This window comes from Carassius carassius, chromosome 1 (assembly GCF_963082965.1).
Source record: "Carassius carassius chromosome 1, fCarCar2.1, whole genome shotgun sequence".
Lineage (NCBI taxonomy): Eukaryota > Metazoa > Chordata > Actinopteri > Cypriniformes > Cyprinidae > Carassius > Carassius carassius.
The window spans coordinates 31,343,706-31,366,569 of record NC_081755.1 but is presented as its reverse complement, the minus strand read 5'-3'; the positions used below and the strand labels follow the sequence as shown (position 1 = coordinate 31,366,569).

The following is a 22,864-nucleotide window of genomic DNA, read 5'->3' as shown; positions in this document are numbered from 1 at the left end:
ATTCAAGAGAGGATGAAAGAGCCAAATAGAATAGTTTGAACGGTCAGAAGGGAGAGGAGAGAGTGAATGGGTCATACACTGAAAGAAGTAGAAAGGATGGAGGGAAGTGTTTGAACTGGATGACATCGAGATAGAGATGAAGTGGAAGAGAAATAGAGAGACAGCATTAAGAATGTTCTTTTGCTGTTCTTTCAGAAGTTCCACAGTCACTACCAGCACCCCCACTACAGGTAACCCCCCAAAAACTGTCCCTTCCCAACCCTTATATCCCCCGCCTTCCACCTTACCCATCAATCCTACACCTGCAACCCCTGTTAGCTTTAACCCTAAACCTCAATCTGAGCCACCTCCCTTGTAGTCACACACCTCTGGCTGTCAGAGAAACAGGTTTCTGAGTGCTGTGTGTGTTACTGTAGTATTGTAGCATTGCTAGTGAGGCACAGTATGTGCTGGCTCAAGGTGTCACCATCACTGACAATCATTTAGTTTACCAGTCAGGCTTATATCACATCAAGAGAATCAGACTAGATTATTTCCACGCCCCACCACAAAGACAAACACTGCTTATTGTTATCTGTATCCAAACCCATGTATATATCTTCCTATATTCAACCTTTAAAACTAAAATCACCTCTGTAGTCCATTAAGGCATGCTTTTCCTTCTCCGTTCTCCCTTCTCTTTAGCCCAAGCAATATTCTCAGAGCTCCCAGTCCCTAGTAGCATTGTGTCTGCTGTAAATGCTCAACGCTCTCATCAGCCCAGTTCCCATAATTCAGTAGTCGGGGTTAGTGTGAGGGTAATGCAATTCAGTAATAGTGAGTACTGATTACAGCACTCAATCAGATTGGCTGGCTTCTATGCAGGTTCTGAAAATCAGGGTGAACAGGTTTGAATCATAAACAGTCATGTTTACAATGAACATTTCCAAGCAAGAGCTAGATGTAACAAGTTCATGCTATTGAATTTATACATTTGTTCTATGCTCTTAATTAGCATGTACTGACATTCTTGTGCATTGTGTATGTTCAGTACAGCTGGACAGTATATCTTTATGATAAGTAAAATAGGCCAGTATACGTATATGCACTACTGTTCAGATGTTTGGGGTCAGTAATATCAAAGGGGTCAAAATGTGATCAGAATTCATCAAATGGGAATGTAATGATCTTTACATTTTTACAAAGACATTATATTTCAAATAAATGCTGTTCTTTTGATTTTTAAATTTATTAAACGATCCTGAAAAAAATGTGTCCCACTTTCCACAAAACATATGAGGCAGCACCATTGTTTTCAGCATTAGTAATAATGAGAAATGTTCACTGAGCACCAAATCAGCGTATTAGAATGTTTTTTTAATGATTATGTGAGGATGAAGTAAATGCTGCAAAAATACTGCATAGCTAAATTACATTTATATATGAAAATATATTGTAAATATAAAAGTTATTTAAATTACACATTTTTTCCACAATATTGCTGTTTTTACTGTGTTTTCTGAGACAAATAAATGCTGCATTGGTAGCATAAGTGAATTATTTCAAAAACATTTTACAGATCTTACTGACCCCAAATTTTTTGAAAGGTAATGTCATTAACTGATAATGATCTCAAACACATTATTACTTATTACCTATCTTTTTTATTCTATTCATGAGTTATATTTTCCATTTAGCTTTTATTAAAGAAAGTTGACCATAGGATTGTTTAATTTCTTTATCAATAGTTAATAGTCCTACATTTCTGAAATGGCTGTTCAATAAGAAATGTTTGTAGAAAGTTGTAGGAACGTTTCTGCATCTGTGTAGAATCATGTTATATTGGCCAATTATATATATTGTAGATATATATAATTAAGTTGGCTTGAGAAAGCCAACTTACTGAAATCCGTCTTAAACGTATTATTAAGTTGGCTTGAAAAAGCCAACTTACTGATCTACTATTTAATCTTATTATTATTCTTCTGAGCCAAATTTTAAACACTATCTCCTCCTAGAGCTTTCAAGCTAGAACCACCAAACTCGGGTCTCATCTTCAGACTGGTCTGACTCAGGTTGCTATATCTTTTCTAACTGATCCGGCTTATTTCATAAACCAGACTACCAATACCACCTTAAATCCCATAGACTTTCATTGAGGGGGTACAAACTTTTACAAAATAAGACTTATAATGTATTTAAGCTGTCTACTACCTTAGCAAACCTTAAAAAACTCTCTACTGATAATACAGCTAAAACCAGCCTAAGATGATCAGTTGTTTTGGCTAGTCTCCCAAGCTGGTTTTTAAGTGGTTTTGACCACTCTCACGCTGGTCTTAGCTGGGTTTTAGCTGGTTTTTACTGAATCCACTGGTTTTAGCTGGTTTTGGCAGGATTAGCATAGAAACATGCCTTTAACATGGTTTTAAAGTGGTTTTGGCCACTGTCATGCTGGCCTTATGTGGTCTTAGCTGGTTTTCTTTACTGAATAAACTGGTTTTAGCTGGTTTAGTATAGAAAAATGTTAATAGCATGCTAGTTACTTGTTAATCAGACTAGAAACATACTTCTAACATGGTTTAAAGTGGTTTTGGCCACTGTCACGCTGGCCTTATGTGGTCTTAGCTGGTTTTAGCTGGTTTTCTTTACTGAATCAACTGGTTTTAGCTGGTTTAGTATAGAAAAATGAAAACAACATGCTAGTTACTCACTAATCAGGCTAGAAACATGCTTTTAACATGGTTTTAATGTGGTTTTGACTAGGGCTGTCGCGATAACCGCAAAATTGTAATACCGCGCTATTGACAAGCAAACCGCAGAGGAAAGATAGCAACCGCAGTGTTCAGGTTTTTTTTTATTTTTTTTATGAGGCTGTGGCCTTATTGTTTTTTTTTTTCAATTTGTCACTGTGCATTCAATGTTAAATAAATTATATTAATGATACAATATGGTTACGACTGTAATTTTCTCGTGAGCCGTTGTAGCTTTATGGTGCTTTGTTTGTTTTGAATAGGCCGGCTGAAACGATGGGAGGCGCTCAATCTCGTCCCAAAACCTAATGTCACGTTGCCAGTTTGGGAACATTTTGGCTTTCAACCCAATGAAAAGGACGAGCCAGCGAATATAGATGAGCCGATATGCAAAATGTGCTTCAAAAAAGGTTCCTGTGACACTGCAATACATCTAATTTGAGGTCATCGGGACATTCTAAAACGCTTAACGGGAAAAACGCTTAATGTGGTTTAATGTACCAATACAGTGATATTAACAGACCAAACTCACTAAACATCATATTAATAAAGTATATTATCTACAAAAAATCAGATGATCCCTGAATATGAATTCAATGCATTTAATAACACGTTAAGCCTTTTCCTCTCATAGAAAACCATCATAAGGCTTAACGTGTTATTAAACGACTTGCATTCATATTCAGGGATCATCTGTTTTTTTGTTTAGTTTTTTGTACATTGTATACTACTTTATTAGTATAATGTTTAGTGAGTTTGGTTTTTAAAAATCACTGTCTTAGTACATTAAGCCACATTAAGCGTTTTCTTATAACGGTTTTTTATGGGAGGAAAAGGCTTAACGTGTTATTAAACGAGTTGCATTCATATTCAGGGCTCATCTGATTTTTTATAGATAGTATACTTTATTAGTATGATTTTTAGTGAGTTTGGTCTGTTAATATCACTGTCTTAGTACATTAAGCCATGTTAAGCGTTTTAGAGTGTCCCCTGTCATCCAAGCGCAGCTGCCCCCTCAAGCATCAGATCGCGGAGCAACATCAAAAAGAACAGCTGAGACCGGCCGACAGTTAGGAGTAGCTGAAGCCTTTGCGAAATCTGTAAAATACAGCCGTGAAAGTAACAGGCATACCTGCTGAAGTCACGGACAACCTCCGCGTCAGTGCCCATACCCAAGAGAGCGTGAGCAGATAACGAGCTCACACGCTATCTGCATGAGGAGTGCATCGACTCCAGCGCGAATCCACTGTCCTGGTGGGCCAGTGGTGACGCGATAATCAGTCTAGATTTCCGCTGCTGTCCAAAGTCGCGCGCACATACATGTAATACATGTTAGAACTTGATTTCGTAAAAAATATATATATATATATTGGAAAACGCATGTTCTTGTTGCTGTTTGGCATTTAACAATAAATAAAAATTGTTTTAAAACGTCTCTGTCAGTTAAAAAAAGCAACAATATATGCTACATAACTCAACGATAGAGCTTTGTATGCAGCAAAATCAGGATAAATTAGGTATGTAAAAAAAAAAAAAAAAAACGGCGGTAATACCGCATATCGCGCTATTGAGCCACCCATAATAACCGCAGGGGAAATTTCTTAACCGCGACAGCCCTAGTTTTGACCACTGTCACCCTGGCCTTAGGTGGTCTTAGCTGGTTTTAGCTGGTTTTCTTTAATGAATCAACTGGTTTTAGCTGGATTAGAATAGAAAAATGTTAACAACATGCTAGTAACTGGCTAATCAGACTAGAAACATACTTCTAACATGGTTTAAAGTGGTTTTGGCCACTGTCACGCTGGCCTTAGCTGGTCTTAGCTGGTCTTAGCTGGTTGTCTTTACTGAATCAACTGGTTTTAGTTAGATTATCATAGAAACATGTTAACAACATGTTAGTAACTTGATAATCAGGTTAAAAACATGCTTTAAACATGGTTTTAAAGTAGTTTTGGCCACTGTCACGCTGGTCTTAGCTGGTTTCTAACTGAATCAGCTGTTTTTACCTGGATTAGCATAGAAACATGCTAGTCACTTGCTAGTCATGCTAGCAACATGCTAGTCATGCTAGCAACATGCTAGTCACTTGCTAGTCATTCTAGCAACATGCTAGTCACTTGCTAGTCATGTTAGAAACATGCTAGTCACTTGCTAATCATGCTAACAAAATGCTAGTCACTTTGTTAATCATGCTAAAAACATGCTAGAAACATGCTACAGACATGCTAGTCATGCTAGCAAAATGCTAGAGAAATGCTAGTCATGCTAACAGCATACTAATCACTTGCTACTTATGTTAGCTACATGCTACAGACATGCTAATCATGCTAGAAAAATACTAACAATATGCTAATCATGCTAGCAACATGGTAGCGACAATGCTAGCAACATGCTAATCATGCTAGAAACCTGCTAACAACATGCTAATCATGCTAGGGAACATGCTAGCAACATGCTGATCATGCTAGGAACATGCTAGCAACATGCTTATCATGCTAGAAACTTGCTAGCAACATGCTAGTGACATGCTAATCATGCTACAAACATGTTAGCGACATGTTAGTAACTTGCTAATCATGCGAGAAAAATGCTAGAAACATGCTAGCAACATGCTAATCATGCTAGAGACATGCTAGCCACATGCTAATCATGTTAGATACATGCTAGCAACATGTTAAACATGCTAGGAACATGCTAGTAACATGCTAACGACATGCTAGTCACTTGCTAATCATGCTACAAACATGCTAGCGACATGCTAGTTAGAGTCCTGCACGGGTGCGACCCGCAAATTTGGCTGAAACGGGTGAAAAATATCCAACTGTGTCGGATACGGGTGCGGGTCGGGTCGGACACAGGGGAAACACGGGTCTAAACACGGGTTCAAAACAGTCACGTGCAAACGTATAAATAGGCCTACGTTCCACTTTAAAAAAAATCACAACCGCACGAACAGCTGCATGAGTCATTAGTTAACAGACCTAAAAGATCAGCCCGTTTTTTTTTCCCTTTATATATATTAGGATATATATATATATATATATATATATATATATATATATATACAGAATCTGAATTCAAATGTGTTTGATTTAAGCCTATTTCAAAATATGTGTCATAAAATTATATCGCGCATACAGCTCAACTAATGCGATCGTTATAAAGGTGTTTAAACAACAATACACTTCCACTTGCATGTATTTGACAATCGGAATATCGGATATTTCATTCCATAGCTAACACATTTGTGAATATGGGCCTAATCTAGGCTATCCAGGGTTGTTTTTTTTTTTTTTTAATTGCATCTGAAAATGACTTTGTGCAGCTCATTCACATGCGCGCTCTGGCGCAGATCCGCCTCTCGCGATGCTCAGCTGTGGACGATTTAAAAATGGACAACCTCAGACGGTGGTATGATTTGCTCTTTTGTTGTTCTGTTTTCTTTCAGGATCAAAAATACAACAAATGAAAGCGTTTATCTGTATTTCCGACTTATGAGAACTATGAACATTCATAAATCAGTCAATTTTGTATTTTATTATGAGATATTTTATTCTAATGTGATCAGTGACTCAAGCACTGATGGACCAAAGAGCACGTATTTCGACATTTGCAGTAAAAACGTGAAATATAAATTCTCAGAAAATGCATTTAATACCAATATATTGAAACTTATGTTTATATACTACTCCATTAATAAAGGAGTCCAGACATTGGAAAAATATCAGTCCACATGCATTTTATATTTAATATGAGGGAAATAGACATGCATGCATGCATGTGTGACACAAAAAATATTTAACTTTTAGGTAGCAAAATATTTGAAAAAATATTTGCTTCTTATTTATTAAATACGGGCAATTGGTTGATAAAACATTGATCAAAATTAAGATAAAATGTATAAAAAACGAATATCTTTTAAAAAGAGTTTTCCATAAATAACTTCTGTATGACCTGGCAATAAAATTCGAAAAAAGTGTGTCTAATGTGATTGGCTTAACTGATTTGATTTCGGGTGCGGGTCGGGTGTCGGTTCTATTTTAAGCGGGTCGGGTCGGGTGCAGATTTTAATTAGTGCTGCTGTCGGAAAACGGGTCGAATGCGGTTTTAAGCACTGCGGGTACGGGCGGGTGCGGATTTACAAAATTGGACCCGTGCAGCTCTCTGATGCTAGTCACTTGCTAATAATGCTAGAAACATGCTAGCAACATGCTAATCATGCTAGAGACATGCTAGTCACATGCTAATCATGCTAGAAACATGCTAGCAACATGTTAATCATGCTAGGAACATGCTAGTAACATGCTAGCAACATACTACAAACATGCTAGCAACTTGCTAATCATGCTAGAGACATGCTAGCCACATGCTAATCATGATAGAAACAAGGTAGCGACATGCTAATCATGCTAAAAAACATGTTAGCAAAATGCTAATCATGCTAGCGACATGTTAGTCACTTGCTAATCATGCTACAAACATGCTAGTAACATACTATCTATCTATCTATCTATCTATCTATCTATCTATCTATCTATCTATCTATCTATCTATCTATCCTAGCAACATGTTAATCATGCTAGAAACATGCTAGTGACATGCTAGCAACATGCGAATAATGCTAGAAACATGCTAGCAACATGCTAATCATGCTAAAATCATGCTAGCAAAATGCTAATCATGCTAGCAACATGCTAGTCGCATGCTAATCATGCTAGAAACATGTTAGTGACATGCTAGCAAAATGCTAATCATGCTAGAAACATGCTAGTCGCATGCTAATAATGCTAGCGGCATGCTAGTCGCATGCTAATCATGCTAGAAACATGCTAGTGACATGCTAGTCGTATGCTTATCATGCTAGCAAACATGCTAGTCACATGCTAATCATGCTAGAATCATGCTAAAATCATGCTAATCATGCTAAAATCATGCTAGCAACATGTTAATCATGCTAGAAACATGCTAATGACATGCTAGCAAAATGCTAATCATGCTAGAAACATGCTAGCAACATGCTAGCAACATGCTGGTCACATGCTAATCATGCTAGAAACATGCTAGCAACATGCTAATCATGCTAGCAACATGCTAGTCGCATGCTAATCATGCTAGCAACATGTTAGTCGCATGCTAATCATGATAGAAACATGTTAGTGACATGCTAGCAACATGCTAATCATGCTAGCGACATGCTAGTCGCATGCTAATCATGCTAGAAACATGCTAGTGACATGCTAGTCGTATGCTAATAATGCTAGCAAACATGCTAGTCACATGCTAATCATGCTAGAATCATGCTAGCAACATGATAGCAAAACATGCTAATCATGCTAAAAACATGCTAGCGACATGCTAGTAACTTGCTAATCATGCTAGCTACATGCTAGTCACTTGCTAATCATGGTAGTGACATGCTAGATACCGTGCTAATTATGCTAACTACATGCTAATCATGTAAGCAACATGCTAGCAACTTTGCTAATCATGCTAATGACATGGTAGTCACTTGCTTGTAATGCTAGCAATATGTTAATCACTTTCTTTTTTAAACTTAAGCTTTTCAAACTTTTAAATCTTTTTAAACTTTTTAAATTTCACATTTTCAAACTTTCTAAACGTTTTAAACTTTTCAAACTTTCTAAACTTTTCAAACTTTCTGTTCAGGCTTTCTCAAGCCAACTTTAAGTTTGTCTTGACAAACTTTTTTATCTAGTTAATATATATCAATATTAATATATAATATATAACAGTAATAGTCATTGACCAAAAAGTATTTATCTATGCATCAATAGTATCTTTTTTTTTTTTAGAAAATATTTTTCACAGTTTTATTGTTGATGACTTTAAAACCATTCACAGGAGTTATTATGCAATTATTTGAATGAACTACCAATTTGTTTCATACCAGTTTATTATTATTGCATGAACGGATCATGAGGTTTAATCAATCCTTAAACATAAACATATAAAAGGCAAAGTATGGCAATGTTTTTTTACATGTAGTAAAACGTGGTCCCTTCCTGTCTAAGTGGGTGTTTTTTATCCAGAATAAGCTGCTGTGTAGAACAGACTTACTGCCAAAAGTCCAGAGACTAATGTAGGGCACTAGAGTAATGCATGTCTGCTGTTACATTTAATGCTGTTTAAGTTAATACTCCATTATGATAATTGGATCAGAGTGCTTTTAATGTGTTACTGTTATCTGTTACTGGTATCTTCTCAGTTTACTGAAGGTGTCTCAGGTGTTTAATTTGTGCAGGTATTATGTTATTTCATACCCTGTGTCTATTCAAATGCAGCTATTTAATGTGATTTTCAGACGTATTCACCTCTCCACCTGGTGCCATGTCCCACCTCACTGGCTGCCATGCTCTAAAGATAGCCGAAATTGCTCTAGCATGAATGTTTTGCTGTACTGGTACCTTATAATACAGGCAGCAACATCTAAATGTAAAAAGAAATACAGAAACAACTCTAGGAATACAAAAGGGCTAATGATTAGTTTTAACAGGCAAGCAGATCAACCCCTCCTATAATTCCACTAGAATCCTTCAGCTTTATATGCATATAGAAACACATATACAATCCCTACACACTCACTTGTGGCTGTTATGAACCTTTCCTGCACAATATTGTCACATGGGTTGTTGACTGACTGAAACCCTAACTAACCGGTCTTATAACCTCCTTAATCTTTCTGTCTGTCCTGGCATTCCATACACAGTGGACAGAGGTAAGAGACACTTCAGTTTCACTTTAAGTGTTTTGCTAAAGTTGCTCGTGTTCATGATTGGGAATTCATTTTGTGTGCATCCTGAAAAGAGTGCTTTTTCTGTTTGTTTGTTTGTTTGTTTGTGCCTGACCTAAATAAAAAAAAAGTGTTCAACTTCTTGCTACTTGTTAGTTGATGGGAATGTGATTACAGCATTAACAGCTCATATAGTATCACTACAGGCTGATGGTGTTCCACCTTACATTGACTCTTTGTTTGCTTGATCACAGCCTCTGCCCCATGGAAAAAAAAATCAGGTAAAGCTCTTTGTCCGCTCTGTCTGTCTTGTATGAGACACTTGACCTGATGGCTCTGCAAATATTTCTTATGGGATAAAACCTGTCTATCTGTTACAGAGTTTGAGTCTTCACAAGCTACAGAGAAGAAGAGGACAGTTTATCAGATGGCTTTGAGTAAGAGATTCATTGGTGTTATACAGAGGGACTGTCACGCATCTAGTCATACTTAGTTAAAAAATCAAGGGATAGTTCACCCAAAAAATGTTATTCTGTCATCAGTTATTCAGTTACGCAATTAAAAATTCTATTACTGAGCACCAAATAGATATTTAGCGGAATGGAAAAAAAACGAAACATCATAAAAATAGTCCTAGTCCAAATCTTTTCAACCATACTCCAAGTGATTTAAAGCCATATGATGTGTGATGTATAGGCTGAAATTTAGTTTTATTATTCATTGAAAATCTTGCTTGACAAGTATAACCACAGTTTACTTTAATTGTATGCAAAAAGAGCAGCTTTGCTATTCTGTTATAAATAAATTCCTTTGTGTTTCATGGAAGAAGAAAAAGGTAAAAAAAAAAAAAAAGACTGACAATGGAATTATCATTTGTTGGGTAAACGTCTCCTTTAAATCAATTCAAGCTAAAAATAGAAATAGCTTGTAAATTAATTAATTAATTCTCTCTCTTTAATTCTACGGTAGATAAACTGGATGAGATTTTAGCAGCGGCACAGCAGACCATCAGTACCAATGAGGCCCAAGGGCCCCGGGTTCAGGGGGTAAAAAGAGAACGGGGCAGAGGTTTTTATAATGAGGTGAGTTTACATGTATTTGTGAGATGATTGAAGCAGTTATTAAAGATGGCTAAGATCATAATGATTATGAGATAAAATTTATTAGATGATACTCAAGATTTTCGGAGCTATATTTTTTGCGGAAAAAGTTAAGCAATATCGCATTCTTTTAAAAATTGGTTTATAATATTATTTCTCTCCATGTATTTTAGCAGCCAAGTTTTGACCAATCAGGAATGGGAATGACATCATCTGGGGCAGGGCTAGGCTATGACCGTGGTCAATTTGTGTCTGGCCACGGCCCCCCCCACGGTATGCTGCGACAGAAGTCCATCGGTGAGGCTGTCTGTTAGTCCATCTGTCTGTCTGCACACCTGTCTGTCTAACCATACTGCTGTACATCTATGGTACGTGCGTTTACAGCATTCAAAAGAGTGCTGCTGTGGGTTTGCTTTAATGCTTATCATCTGTAATGCTTTAGTGCTTTAGAATAGAGACCATACATGTCAAGTTTTTGGAAACAGTCCATATGAATTTTGTCCCGGGGTTTGACTGGGTTTACTGGAGAGGGTAGTTGCCATAACAAAGGTAAATGACATTTATTTAATGAGTGTTCATTCTTGGTCAAACTATATTGTTTACAGCCCATTTGTAACCCCCAATATTATTAGCAAACTATCTGTATGATTAGAAATGCTTTCTGTCCCATTCCATGACAGTAATGCTGTCAATGTCAATATGTTATTAAATATTCAATTTGAACGTTAACTTCTTGTGTCCTGAGGTAGACTTTGTGTGTATTGCATTTGTCCTTGTATAACACAATGTAACTAAAACTGGTCTGCACTGACACAAAAGAGCTTCGCATAAGTAGATAGGTGAATGGCTTGTACGTGTTACTGCTGGGAGATTATCCAGTTATGGTAATAACAGACAAGCTGACAGACAGACAGACATACTACAAGATGGTCTCATTTCTGGTTTCCATTTTATTGCCCTCTGCTCATTTTTTTTTAGGAAATAAAGATATCTTTTCCATTCTTACTCTTTTCTCACTCCCAGCTGTTGTACGTTCTCTTTTTCTCTCAAACATATTTTTCTTTTGTCTTTGTTGTTTTGTAACTCTACTTTCTCTACTATTAATTCTCCCTTTATTTATTTCCTTGAAAATGTATTTCATCTTCTCTTTTTGGTTTTCTTTTTTTGCAGGGGTTCCAGAGGAGGAGAAGCAGTTCCTTCATCCTCCAGCCATGAAGTTTGCCCGCAGTCTTTCAGTACCGGGCTCAGATGACATCCCTCCTCCCCCTACTACAGCTCCCCCTGAGCCCCCTTTCTCCTCAGCTCCCCCTCTTGGCTTTAGGGGGAAGACATCCCAGCAGCCATCTGTTTCTGTGTCCCAATCCACTTCCTCTTCTGCACATTATCAGCTTCACTCACAGTCAGTACATGTCACACATGGACCCAGAGACAGGTCCCCTGGACCACCTGCTGGTTCCGGAACTGGTGACCTCTCTTACTCCCATGCTCAAGCCCACCCCTCTGTGCCAAGCAGGACTGCCTCCAGAAAGGTTATTGGGTACACAGGGGACCTTGCAGGGGCTGGAGGAGCACCAGGAGCCAAGTCCGCAGCATTGAGAAGGGGCTACAGCAATGCGGTCCCACCCACTAGTGTAGCTACTGTAATTCCACAACAGCAGCAGACTACTCAGAGCCAACCTTCCAGGATGGACCGCAGTGCAACAGGGGCAGGAGCAGTGGCAGGTGGCATACCGAAAGGTGGTGCCCGGAGAGGTAAGGGGCCTTTGGTGAAGCAGTCAAAGGTGGAGGATCTGCGTCTGGGCCAGGGCACACTGGAAGGGAAGGGGTCAGTGGAGAAGAGCTCTATTCCTATCCCGACCATCATCGTTAAAGCTCCTTCAACCAGCAGCAGTGGTCGCAGTAGCCAAGGCAGCAGCATGGAAGCTGAACCGCTTCCTCCAGGAGAGAGTGAAAGTTCTAAACCCCAACCTATTGTTCCACCACCTGCACCCACCGTTCCACCGCCAGCCCCTCCATCCATACCTGCTCCCCCACCCCCATCACTGCGTACTCAAGAGAGTTTAGACTTCACCAGCCAGTTTGGTGCTGCCATTGTAGGGGCAGCTCGCAGAGATCGAGAACGATTCCATGAGGCACGACGGAAGAGTGCATCCTTTTTTCTTTCTGCTGAGGAAGAGTTGGGTGGAGCAGGAGAAGTGGGAGGACGGACCCAGACTTCCCAACAGCAGCTGAGTTCCCAGCCTCCACCTCGTCTGCGACCGTCCAAATCTATAGATGAAGGCATGTTTTCAGGTGATACCTTTATCCACCACACACGCAGTATGCCTCCTGCCTTCGGCCTGCCTGAGTACTCCTCACCTGCTCCTCCTGGGGATTACCAGCCTAAGTCTGTACCTGCTGACTTCTATGGGGCGGGAAGCCGACAACAGCAACAGCAGCAGCAAGCCTCCACCACAACTTTCATTCACCCATTAACGGGGAAAGTTCTGGACCCTTCATCCCCACTAGGCTTGGCCTTGGCTGCAAGGGAACGTGCCTTGAAAGATGATGGTCGCATACGCAGAGAGAGGACCACTGAACATCATTTTACCCGTCAGTTGTCCAGCATTGGGGCCTTTCCCTCATCCACTGCTCAACCAACGTCACACATCTCCTACTCAATGGCCTCGTCTTCCTCTGCAACCTCCTCTGCTGCTCAGTCCTCAAGCTCCTCCTCATACCTTGTTACCTCCTCATCACTCGCTGCCACCACTACATCCACTCGGCCTCCATCTCCCAGGATCCTGCGTGGAGCAGGAAGCAGCTGGGGTGAGGAAGCAGGGGCTGGAGAGCGTGCAGATAGGGAGGCTGCTGGCACCTCTGCTCCCAGAGAAGGCCTAAGGGTTCGTTTCTCTGAGGATAAAACTGTCCACCCGCACCACTATCAGTCTCAGCACTATCAGCCCCCTTACAAAGAGCGCGAACGAGAGCGGCAGAGAGAGAGGTCACGAGAAAGAGAGAGAGAACGAGAGAGGGAAAGAGAGATAGAAAAAGCTCAGACCCAGTTACAGCAGCAGTCCACACAGCCAACACCCCAGCAGCCTCGACGCCCCTCGTTCTTGAGGATGGAGAGTGAGGCTGGGGCATACATCCTTTCCTTGACACCACCTTCTCCACCTTCAACAACAGCCCCTACACGTCCTTCAGCAGGAGCTGCAGGTGAAGGTGCAAGTGGCTCTGGTCTGATGGTTCTTCCTCCCCCAGCTCCCTCAGTAGATGCAGATGATGAGTTTGTGTTTGTTGATCCTCTCCCTCCTCCTCTGGAGTTTGCCAATAGTTTTGATCGTAGTTTGGGTTACTCTGCGATGATGTCCCACAATGTGACAGCCCGCCAGCAGCTTCATCATCCACCTCCACCACCACCTCCTCCGCCACCTCCTCCCCCTCCAAAAGACTGCTTTATGTCTGGGTTCCCACAACACACACCCCTGCCCTCACCCCAGGCAGGAGATTCCACAACTTCCAGCCTTACTTCCTATGACAGTGAGGTCGCCAACCTCACCCAGTCAGCCCCGTCTCCCTCTCCATCTTCCCCCAACCCACTACCACCTCCCTCCCCTTCCACCTTGCAGCCCTCTGGGCCACCTCCACCTCCTTCTGTGTCACCTCCGCCACCACCCACCTCCTACCATAGACCGTATGGCCTTTCTCAGTCACAACACTTATACAACAATACAAATTCAGCCGGACGCTCCTCTTCTCCCACACCACCTCCTCTCTCTATTCCAGCTCCACCTGCCTACAGAGGCCCTCCAACAGCAACATCCACCCCAGCAACTTCTGTATCTCTCAGAGGTGCCTCAACTGTGACCGCAAGCTGTTCCACAACTGCTTCTACAACTGTCGTCTCTTCTGCTACTACCATTGCTGCCACTGTCACACCACACACACGTATTGCAACTGTCTCCACAGTGGCTACAGGGGGTAGCAGAAGGCCCAGCGCAGAACGTCATCCACCACCCAGTGCAGCTGCAGCTAAGAGTGGCGAGTCCCAGGAGACAGTGGTGGATTCTGGGATTGAGGAGCTGGACAGCCGAAGCAGCAGTGACCATCACTTAGACAACATCCTTGCACTTAGTGGTAGTGGGGTCAGAGAAAGGTTAGAGAGAGCAGGGATGGGTAGCTTAGGTGGAGTTGGAGAAAGAGGTAGGGCAACAGAGGCTGACAGAACAAGTGGGGCAGACTTTTTAGAGTCTTATATGAGCTATCTTGATGGACAGACTTTTGAAATGCACAATGCCAAAGCCGCCAGTACCGCATCCACCTACCCAAAAACACAGAGGTACAGAGAAGGGAGCCGAGCTGGAGATCTTCGACGCCAAACCAGCACGGCACCCCCTGCATTCCACCGTCGTAGAGAGGAGGAAGAGGAGGAGGAGGAGGAGGCAGAAGAGGGAGAGGAGGAGGACATGAATGTCCGCGATGGTTATGGAATAAGAGAAGGGCCAGGGATCGCTCGCTCCTCTGTAATGTACTTTGACCGGCCCCGCACTCCAGAGATAAAACCTCTATGGGGTGACGGGTCAGCTGGAGCAGCTCAGTCGATGGGGGAGGGAGGGGTCCACACTGGGGGGACATATGTGGAGGCACGGAAACTGCATCCTCCCATATCGGGTATGAAGGCAAGCATCATCAATGAACTCAGCACCAAATTACAGCAGAGGAGCAAAGGAACGGAGAACTGGGGAACTCAGCGATCACTGAGCAGACATAGGTATTTGTGTGTTATCAATATAGGTATATGTGCATGACTGTGTAAATGTCTGCATGGTGGCCTTGAAAGGAGGCATGTGGCATGGAAAATCTCTTAAGCGGCACGAGCATTGTGTGATTTGGTATGCCATGAGACATAATCAAAATATGAGCCATTCAGTTTAAGAACACCTGGGATATTCAGAGTAACAAAAATATTTTTGAACTCGTTTATTTATCAGTGTCTCAAACACCAATGAACTCCGGGTGTGTGTACTGTCTAACTGTGTCTGTTAAACTATTCCTCTCTTTTGTGATTTCTGCTTTTTATCGCACTGTCCATGTACGTCTGTTTGTCCCACATCAGACACAGGTAACTGCTGCACTGTTCCACTCTCTCTTTCTCTTTACTGTCAAACTCTTTTTTTTCTTTTTCTCTCTTTTTGTCCTATCTCTTACTTGTTTTCCCTAATTTGATTTGCATTTTCTCTAATTTCAGGTTTTCAGAGGACTCCACAGGTGCACTGAGTCCTCCCTCTGTCCGCTCTAGCTCCCCATCTCCTGTTCAGCTCTCTCAGCCTGCTTTGTCTCCCTCCCCCACCCCTTCTTCCCAGCCACTCTACCCAAACTGGGCTCGATCTCCTTCCCCTCAGCCCCCTGCTGCCTCATCCCAGCCTCCTCCCCGATCACACTCACCTGTTTCTCCCTCTTCATATTCGCCATACCCTACCTCACCCAAACACCAGCCCGTTTACCGCACCAAAGCCCTGGAGTTCCAGTTTATCCCCAGCCGAGAGTCACGTAAGGCAGAGTCACATCATGCTCAGCGCAGACGAGCACCCAGCCCGTTAATTTCACCCTCTGACCGCCCCAAGCTTGGCCCTCCCCGCCCCTCTTCCCTTCCCATTCTCCCCACTACGCCCCTCTATAGCAGCTTGTATGATCTCCGTGGTTCTATTACTCCACCCTCACCTGCCAATCCTCTTGGGGACCCCTACTTCTCCCCCTCTCCCCCTCTCTTTGCCCCCTCGGGGGCTCCACCTCCTCCAAATTCCTCTCTGTTGGTCTCTCGCTCCTTGTCCCCCACCCACTTCCTGTCAGGGACCTCATCCCCACCACTCCACCCCATTCCTCCACCCACTTGCCTGAGTTACCCTCATCTCCCACCCCCTTCACCCACCAAACCTTTCGCCTCCAAACCACTCCCATACTGGACCAAGTATGACGTTGCGGATTGGCTGGGCTACCTGAACCTGGGTGAGCACAGGGAGCGATTCCTAGACAACGAGATTGATGGCACGCACCTGCCCTCTCTTACCAAGGATGACTACCTGGACCTGGGTGTGACCAGGGTTGGACATCGCATGAACATAGAGAGGGCGCTCAGGAGAGTGATGGACAGGTGAGAGGAGGGATAGAAGGGGAAGCAGAGAGACGCAAGGGAGGACAGCGATGGAGAGGGATTAGGGTGAGAAAGGGGTAGTGCATGAACAAACAAAGGTAGTAAAGTTGAGATAAAACCATTGATATGCTATTACTATTACTAACTTCTGGGAACATTTGGAGTGGACCGCTGCATGAGGTCCAGGATGGCATGGGTAAAGAGAAGGAGAACAGAAAGGGGGATGCGGGCGAACAGAAAGAAAAAATATTTCCTTACACTTTCCACCTTCCCCCCTATCATCAGGCTGTCTTCTAGCACTTTCCCCATTTCTGCCCTCTCCTCTCGAGATAAACTGACAGACAGAAGGAGAGATGAGGCCAACCGGAGTTGAGAGGACAGGAAGGATGAGGTGACAACTGCTGCCATCAGAGATTATTGCCTGAATTAAGAAACATGCAGGAAGAGGTGACTTCGACATCAAACTGCCGACTCGCAGATGGAGAGATACAGGAGAAACGGAGAGCATCGAAGGCCTGTCGAACTGTGAACATGCCTGCGCTTACATGTGTTTCAGTCAACAAAAACTAACATCCACATACACATCCGTACATATCAACATTTAAACAGAACACACTTGGTTTTTAGCTTGCAGGCACTCACAAGGTGATCAAAATGGAAATAGATGAATCAAATCGGGGAAACTAACTCTACTAGGATACCGAAGTTCAACATGAGATACATAACTGAGCCAAATAATTTTGAGGGAATCAATCAAAATGCTCTTTAGCTTTTCTGTTTTTCTGTAGTTCTTTAGGAAGAGATAGGGAGAAAGAAAGATATTGAAACCTCCTTTGCTATCTTTCTCTTTTTCTCAGATTTCTGTATTTTCAGAGTCTGTATTACTGGCAAATATTAACAAATGGTCTCATTTATAGAGTAGGTTCAATATAGACCAATGCAGGGAGGGCAAGTACTGACAAACCTCCTGTCTGGTATGACTAGGGAAGCCCTTAAAATAGAGGCCAATTTAACGGCAGGCACTTATTTGGTAAGACTGTGTTTATGCTTGGGTTCCTGTTGTTTGTGTGTGTGTGAGTGTGTGTGCGTGCGTGTACTAATGTGAAAGGTTATCACTAGAGGCATGACCGTGATTTGTTATGTGTTTTTACCTCACCAATGGAGGAATTCTAGTTTTATGAAGTCAGACTGGGGCTTGTGCTTATCTTGTATTTCACTAGAACTTCTTTACCTTCTCATGTCTTGTAATGAAATAATATATATATATATATATATATATATATATATATATATATATATATATATATATATAATAATATATATATATATATATATATAATAATATATATATATATATATATATATATATATATATATATATATATATATATATACACACACACACACACACACACATACAGACTGGTCACTGTATTACAAACCCGTAGCAAAAATAAGTGCCCAGACCAACATAACACACATGCACTCAGTACATCCTCAGCCTACTGATATCAGCATACACAAACGTACGACAACACCTGTCGATGACGATACACTCATTTCTTTTATTTATATAACACATATTGGGACACAATAAAATATGTATGGATACAAGATGAAGATAGTTATAACGCAAAAAAAATATTTTAAAGAAGGAAGATGATAAAACATTGTAAAACTAAAAGTATATATATATATATATATATATATGCTGAAAATTTATCAACATTTTTATCACAGACTCTCAAAATATAGAGTTGACTCTGACTTCAACGAACCTATCAACGATATCAAGGCTCCATTTTAGAAGAGGAGACAACATGGAGATGGGGGAGAGGGAAAACCAAACTGACTGTATTTCTTTCCAAGTCACTCTCCCTCTCTCCTTCCAAAAAACACCCTTTCTATGGAGGCGAGGCAAGACGAACATGCACTCTGACCTGGTTGAGGGATATGTGCTAATATCTGTTTTAATACGATGATTGTTCCTATAACAGTTTTTAAACTCTAAGTGGGTCTGGAGTTCTATTGTTGATTTAAGAGATGTTATTAATTGCAGTCACTGTTCTCATCGTCCTTGCTGTTATCGCTATAAGCTGCAGTGTTTCTTGTTTGTTTCTGAGCGCAAATGCTGGACAGGTGTTTATGCTTGACATTTTAAAATAATAATTAATTTGTGACCACATGCAACTTATTCAGATCTGTGGTACATCTAGGACTTAAATTGGAGACAAGACACTTGTGTCTTTCAATGTCCCTTACCCTCCTGCTTTTCCCTTCCAACACAAAATTATTGTGTCATCACTTTGTATGCAAGGACTATCAAGAAGTTTATTGTGTGTGGCAGTAGATATATCCTTTACATTCATATTCCATCACTCGAACTTAAGTAAATCTAGTGACCTCCAGCCCTCATCTCCCACATCACAAATTGTTGCTCAATCAATTAAAAGGGCTCCTTATCATCACATTGCACCTTTCGTGAGTCATTCATCCTTTTCCTCTTCCTTTCATTGGCAGTCACCGAGTCCAAACCACCAACACCTTCACCTTTGTTACCTTCCTGTCTATGTCTCTTTCAGGACCATCTGTAAAGATTTCGCCCCCTTCATCTCCCTCTGCCCATCTTGCATCTGTTCGTCTTCCCAGAATGAGTGTGGGATTCATGCATCATTCATCACAGCGCTGGCTTTACCTTAATCACCCATACTGGACAAAACGATTGAAGAACTTGTTGTATTTTTGATGTTTAAGACTGGTAAGTATAGTGATGTTGATAACAGTAAGGACAATGAAAGAAATCATTCTGAGATGGAAAAAAGTTTTAAAGAATCTCTGTCTTCCAAATGTTTAACGTGTAATCAAATCATGCTTTCTACACATCCTGTGTTTCCTGTTGTCTCATCTTTTCAGTCAAATTCATCAACCCAATTCGCTTCAATATCAGCAGGTGTTGCACTCTGATGAACGGTAAATATTCTCACTTTCCAATATTGTCCACTAGGTGGAGTACATGTAACAGGTCTCACCTCTCAAACGGTTACATCCGCGTGTCTGAATAAAGGATTGGACCATTTTCTGGTTGGGAAAAGGACATTTGTAAGTCTTTGTTCAGTCCTCAGGCTCTGCAGCTCAGATTGTCAATATTACAACTTCTAATAATAAAACAGTATTCAGACACGCGTGCTGATACATGCACATTGAAGATCACATAGCCATTAAAGGGTCTGGGCACGGATCACACACAGGAGCAACTGATGCAGTAGCCGTCCAGGGTGTGCAGAAAGCATCTTCTTTTCTTTTAAATTGAAGAAAATTAACTATGAACAGTAAAGGGTTATTTACAGAATATATATGTGTATGCGACTATACATTCATATACACATATGAAATACAAATGTTTTAAGAAATGAGTAAAGGTTATTAGAATTATAATAAAAGATGCAGGAATTACTTTGAGTGGCTTGTGGTTTGTTTACTAGCGCATTTGTTATATGGATGTTTTAAAACGTATAGTTCTAGTACATTTACACCAAGCCAAGTGTTTATTGAAAAAAAAAAATATATATATAAAAAATTTGTACATCTCTTGGCTTTTTTTTTAAATAAGCGTCTACATAAATTACACAAGCGAAGCTTGTGGTAGTTGTGCCAGCTTTGTCCCGAGTAATGAAGCTAAAAATCGATTTCCAGCAGGAATGTAAAATGATTTTAAGAGTCAACTCTTCACACTTTAACAACTGAGGGACACATACAACCATGGCCGTAGTCACCTTTGAGGTCACCGAGGTCTGGACCTCGGTAAGTTTTTCATGTTCAAAAACAAAATGTGTTCTCTGATTGACTATTTTACCGTTAAACTCCTCATAAGAATGTATGCATGTATAATTCTGAATGTTTAGTGTCCGTGGTGTGAAAATGATCGCTGCGAGACGCTTCAGAAGTGAACGACTCTACAGTGAGTTGTGAGCGAGAGCGCGAGACGCAGCCTCTGTGTTGCCAGATCTAGCTAAGCATTTTTGACTCGTTTTTCCACTTAATATGACACTTTAGAAAGTAAATAAAGTAGGAAATTGAAATGTGTAAAAAAAAATAAACCTACCCTTATCCAATACTTCATTTTAAACTTATTTTATTTACTTCATTTTCATTGAAAATAAATGATTTTCTGCTGTGATTTGAAAAGGGAGAAAAAAATTTGGCGTAAATATATAAAAGCAATAACAGCAATATGTATGGTTGTATGAATTAGAAACTGATAAAATTATCCACCCCATAACTACAGTAAAGTATTAAACTTTGATGCGATAAATAGGATATGATTAAAAAAAATGAGCATCCCTCCAAAAACATCTACATTTCGGTTTTCTTTTCAAGTGTTAGTGTATATAATTAGTTGTATTTATAGGGGTTATTATAGCACAATTCTATGATAAGGGGGTTATAGAAACCCCTGGACCTCACTATTTTTCAAAGCCTGGCTACTGGCATGCATACAACTATTAGGCTACTACAGAAGATGCAAGCAATAATAGATGCTCAAAACGCATTGCATTTGCAGAGGACTACACAATGTATTCAACCGTTGCAACGGGTTAAAGGCCTGCTCTTCGAGGGTTAAGCTCTAACACTGGCTACTTGTCATTCAGAACCGTTCAAGTTAAAAACTAAGTCTAATCGGTCAAGTTAAACAGGGTTCTCACGTTTCCCTCAGTCGTACATTTCCAAATCACTTCACGCCACTTTTAGCCAGTTACAGACTGGATTAAGCATTTAATGTAATGCAGCATAAACCATTTTCAGCTTTGACGATTTCCGTGGGAACTCTAGTTTAACATCACTTTCCAAATCAGTCTGAAGACGCCAACGATGGTTTCAAAGTCTCATTTAATAGTGAAACAAAAGGAGCAAACACGAAGTAAAACCTTTATAGATTTACACCACCAGCATTTGTACTGTATTCATCTTTATACAGTGTAGAAACGCAGAAGCTCCTCCACAGGCCACGGTCACAGATTCCAATCTGTAAGGAAAGAATACGTGTTATTACTCGTGTTGGGTTTTATTCCTTTTAAAAGTTAACTTCAACAGCACTTCTCAGATTCTGCCATGTCAGGAGCAGAACTGCACGTTGTCTTCACAGGAGTTCAGAGCCCAGTGCTAAAACATCACAGAAGCGTTTTACAAGCCAAAATATATTCTAAAGCGATTAAGCTGTATCTCACCTCACAGCAGCAGCTTCTGTCCAGGTCTTTCTGCAGGAGAGAGAGAAAAGATGATGCCCAGAGGGAAGACTAACGTGAACAAAAGCGGTATTTGAACTACTCCGCGCGAACACAAAAACAATTTGAAAGGCAAGATCTCATTCATTCAAATTACTAAGGCACACTACACGCTTCCATGCGATTCATCATCTGCGCGCGACGTGGTGATGGTAGCGCTGAATAAACCCACGTAAGATGCATTAACCTATAGTAGTCACGCTTACCATTATTACAACATAAATCCCGGGTTACACAATAAATACGTTACATGCCTAACAATGAAACCAAAAACCATACACTTACCCACACACACATTGTGTATCAGCTTCTTCCACGACAGACTGAGGACTCTTCAGCCCGCAGTGTGCTGCTTTATATATCCTGAGTAAGACCTACCTTTAGGTGTCCGTTAATAGCGCCTTTACAAAATTCAAGCAGACAGAGTTGTGGTGCATTTATAAACATGACGTTTAAAAGTGATCTTTTTTCGTAACTCGCCGTAACTCTTGCTAGATATTTTAATAATAATAATGTAATTCACTGCTTTCCCCCCCTTTTTTCTATATTGTACTTTTCCAAATGAATTTGTACATTTGTAGTAGTAGCTAGGCCTAGTAGGCTACTTTTCGTTAGTTTGAGATTTAACGTTTTGCTTGGTTAATCAAGAGCTGTATACTTTTAAAGCTATTTGTATACATAGACAGGTTTCGGACCTTTTAAAAGCAAGAATCAAATCACTGGATCAATAGATATACAGGCTTTTACAATATTTCTTAAATTTATTTGAACTTATATGTATTTTTGTTTATTTATTTAAAATATAATAATGCTGGATGTTTTTCCTATAATTTATTTGTAGATTTTTTTGTTTGTTTTTTGTATAGTTT

General features: G+C 40.6%; 1 protein-coding gene, 1 long non-coding RNA gene and 1 other non-coding gene across 3 annotated transcripts in view; 1 reads left to right on the top strand and 2 right to left on the bottom strand.

Moving 5' to 3' along the window:
* LOC132145192 (SH3 and multiple ankyrin repeat domains protein 1-like) overlaps nucleotides 1-18,001 on the top strand; it is a 120,299-nt gene extending 102,298 nt beyond the window's left edge. The window contains exons 21-28 of the mRNA XM_059556007.1: nucleotides 9,457-9,465; nucleotides 9,735-9,761; nucleotides 9,861-9,917; nucleotides 10,450-10,562; nucleotides 10,754-10,877; nucleotides 11,751-15,333; nucleotides 15,811-16,713; nucleotides 16,999-18,001. Of these exons, the coding sequence (XP_059411990.1) occupies nucleotides 9,457-9,465; nucleotides 9,735-9,761; nucleotides 9,861-9,917; nucleotides 10,450-10,562; nucleotides 10,754-10,877; nucleotides 11,751-15,333; nucleotides 15,811-16,713; nucleotides 16,999-17,086 (4,904 nt within the window). The 3' untranslated portion in view covers nucleotides 17,087-18,001. The remainder of the gene's footprint in view (nucleotides 1-9,456; nucleotides 9,466-9,734; nucleotides 9,762-9,860; nucleotides 9,918-10,449; nucleotides 10,563-10,753; nucleotides 10,878-11,750; nucleotides 15,334-15,810; nucleotides 16,714-16,998) is intronic.
* Nucleotides 18,002-21,586: 3,585 nt separating this feature from the next.
* Nucleotides 21,587-22,285, bottom strand: LOC132117692 (uncharacterized). The gene is made up of 2 exons (XR_009425830.1): nucleotides 21,808-22,285; nucleotides 21,587-21,736 (listed from the first exon to the last, which is right to left on the bottom strand). It is a non-coding gene; the product is annotated as an uncharacterized LOC132117692 (long non-coding RNA).
* On the bottom strand, nucleotides 21,804-21,893 carry LOC132154180 (small nucleolar RNA SNORD88). The gene has a single exon (XR_009437098.1). It is a non-coding gene; the product is annotated as a small nucleolar RNA SNORD88 (small nucleolar RNA).
* Nucleotides 22,286-22,864: the final 579 nt, after the last annotated feature.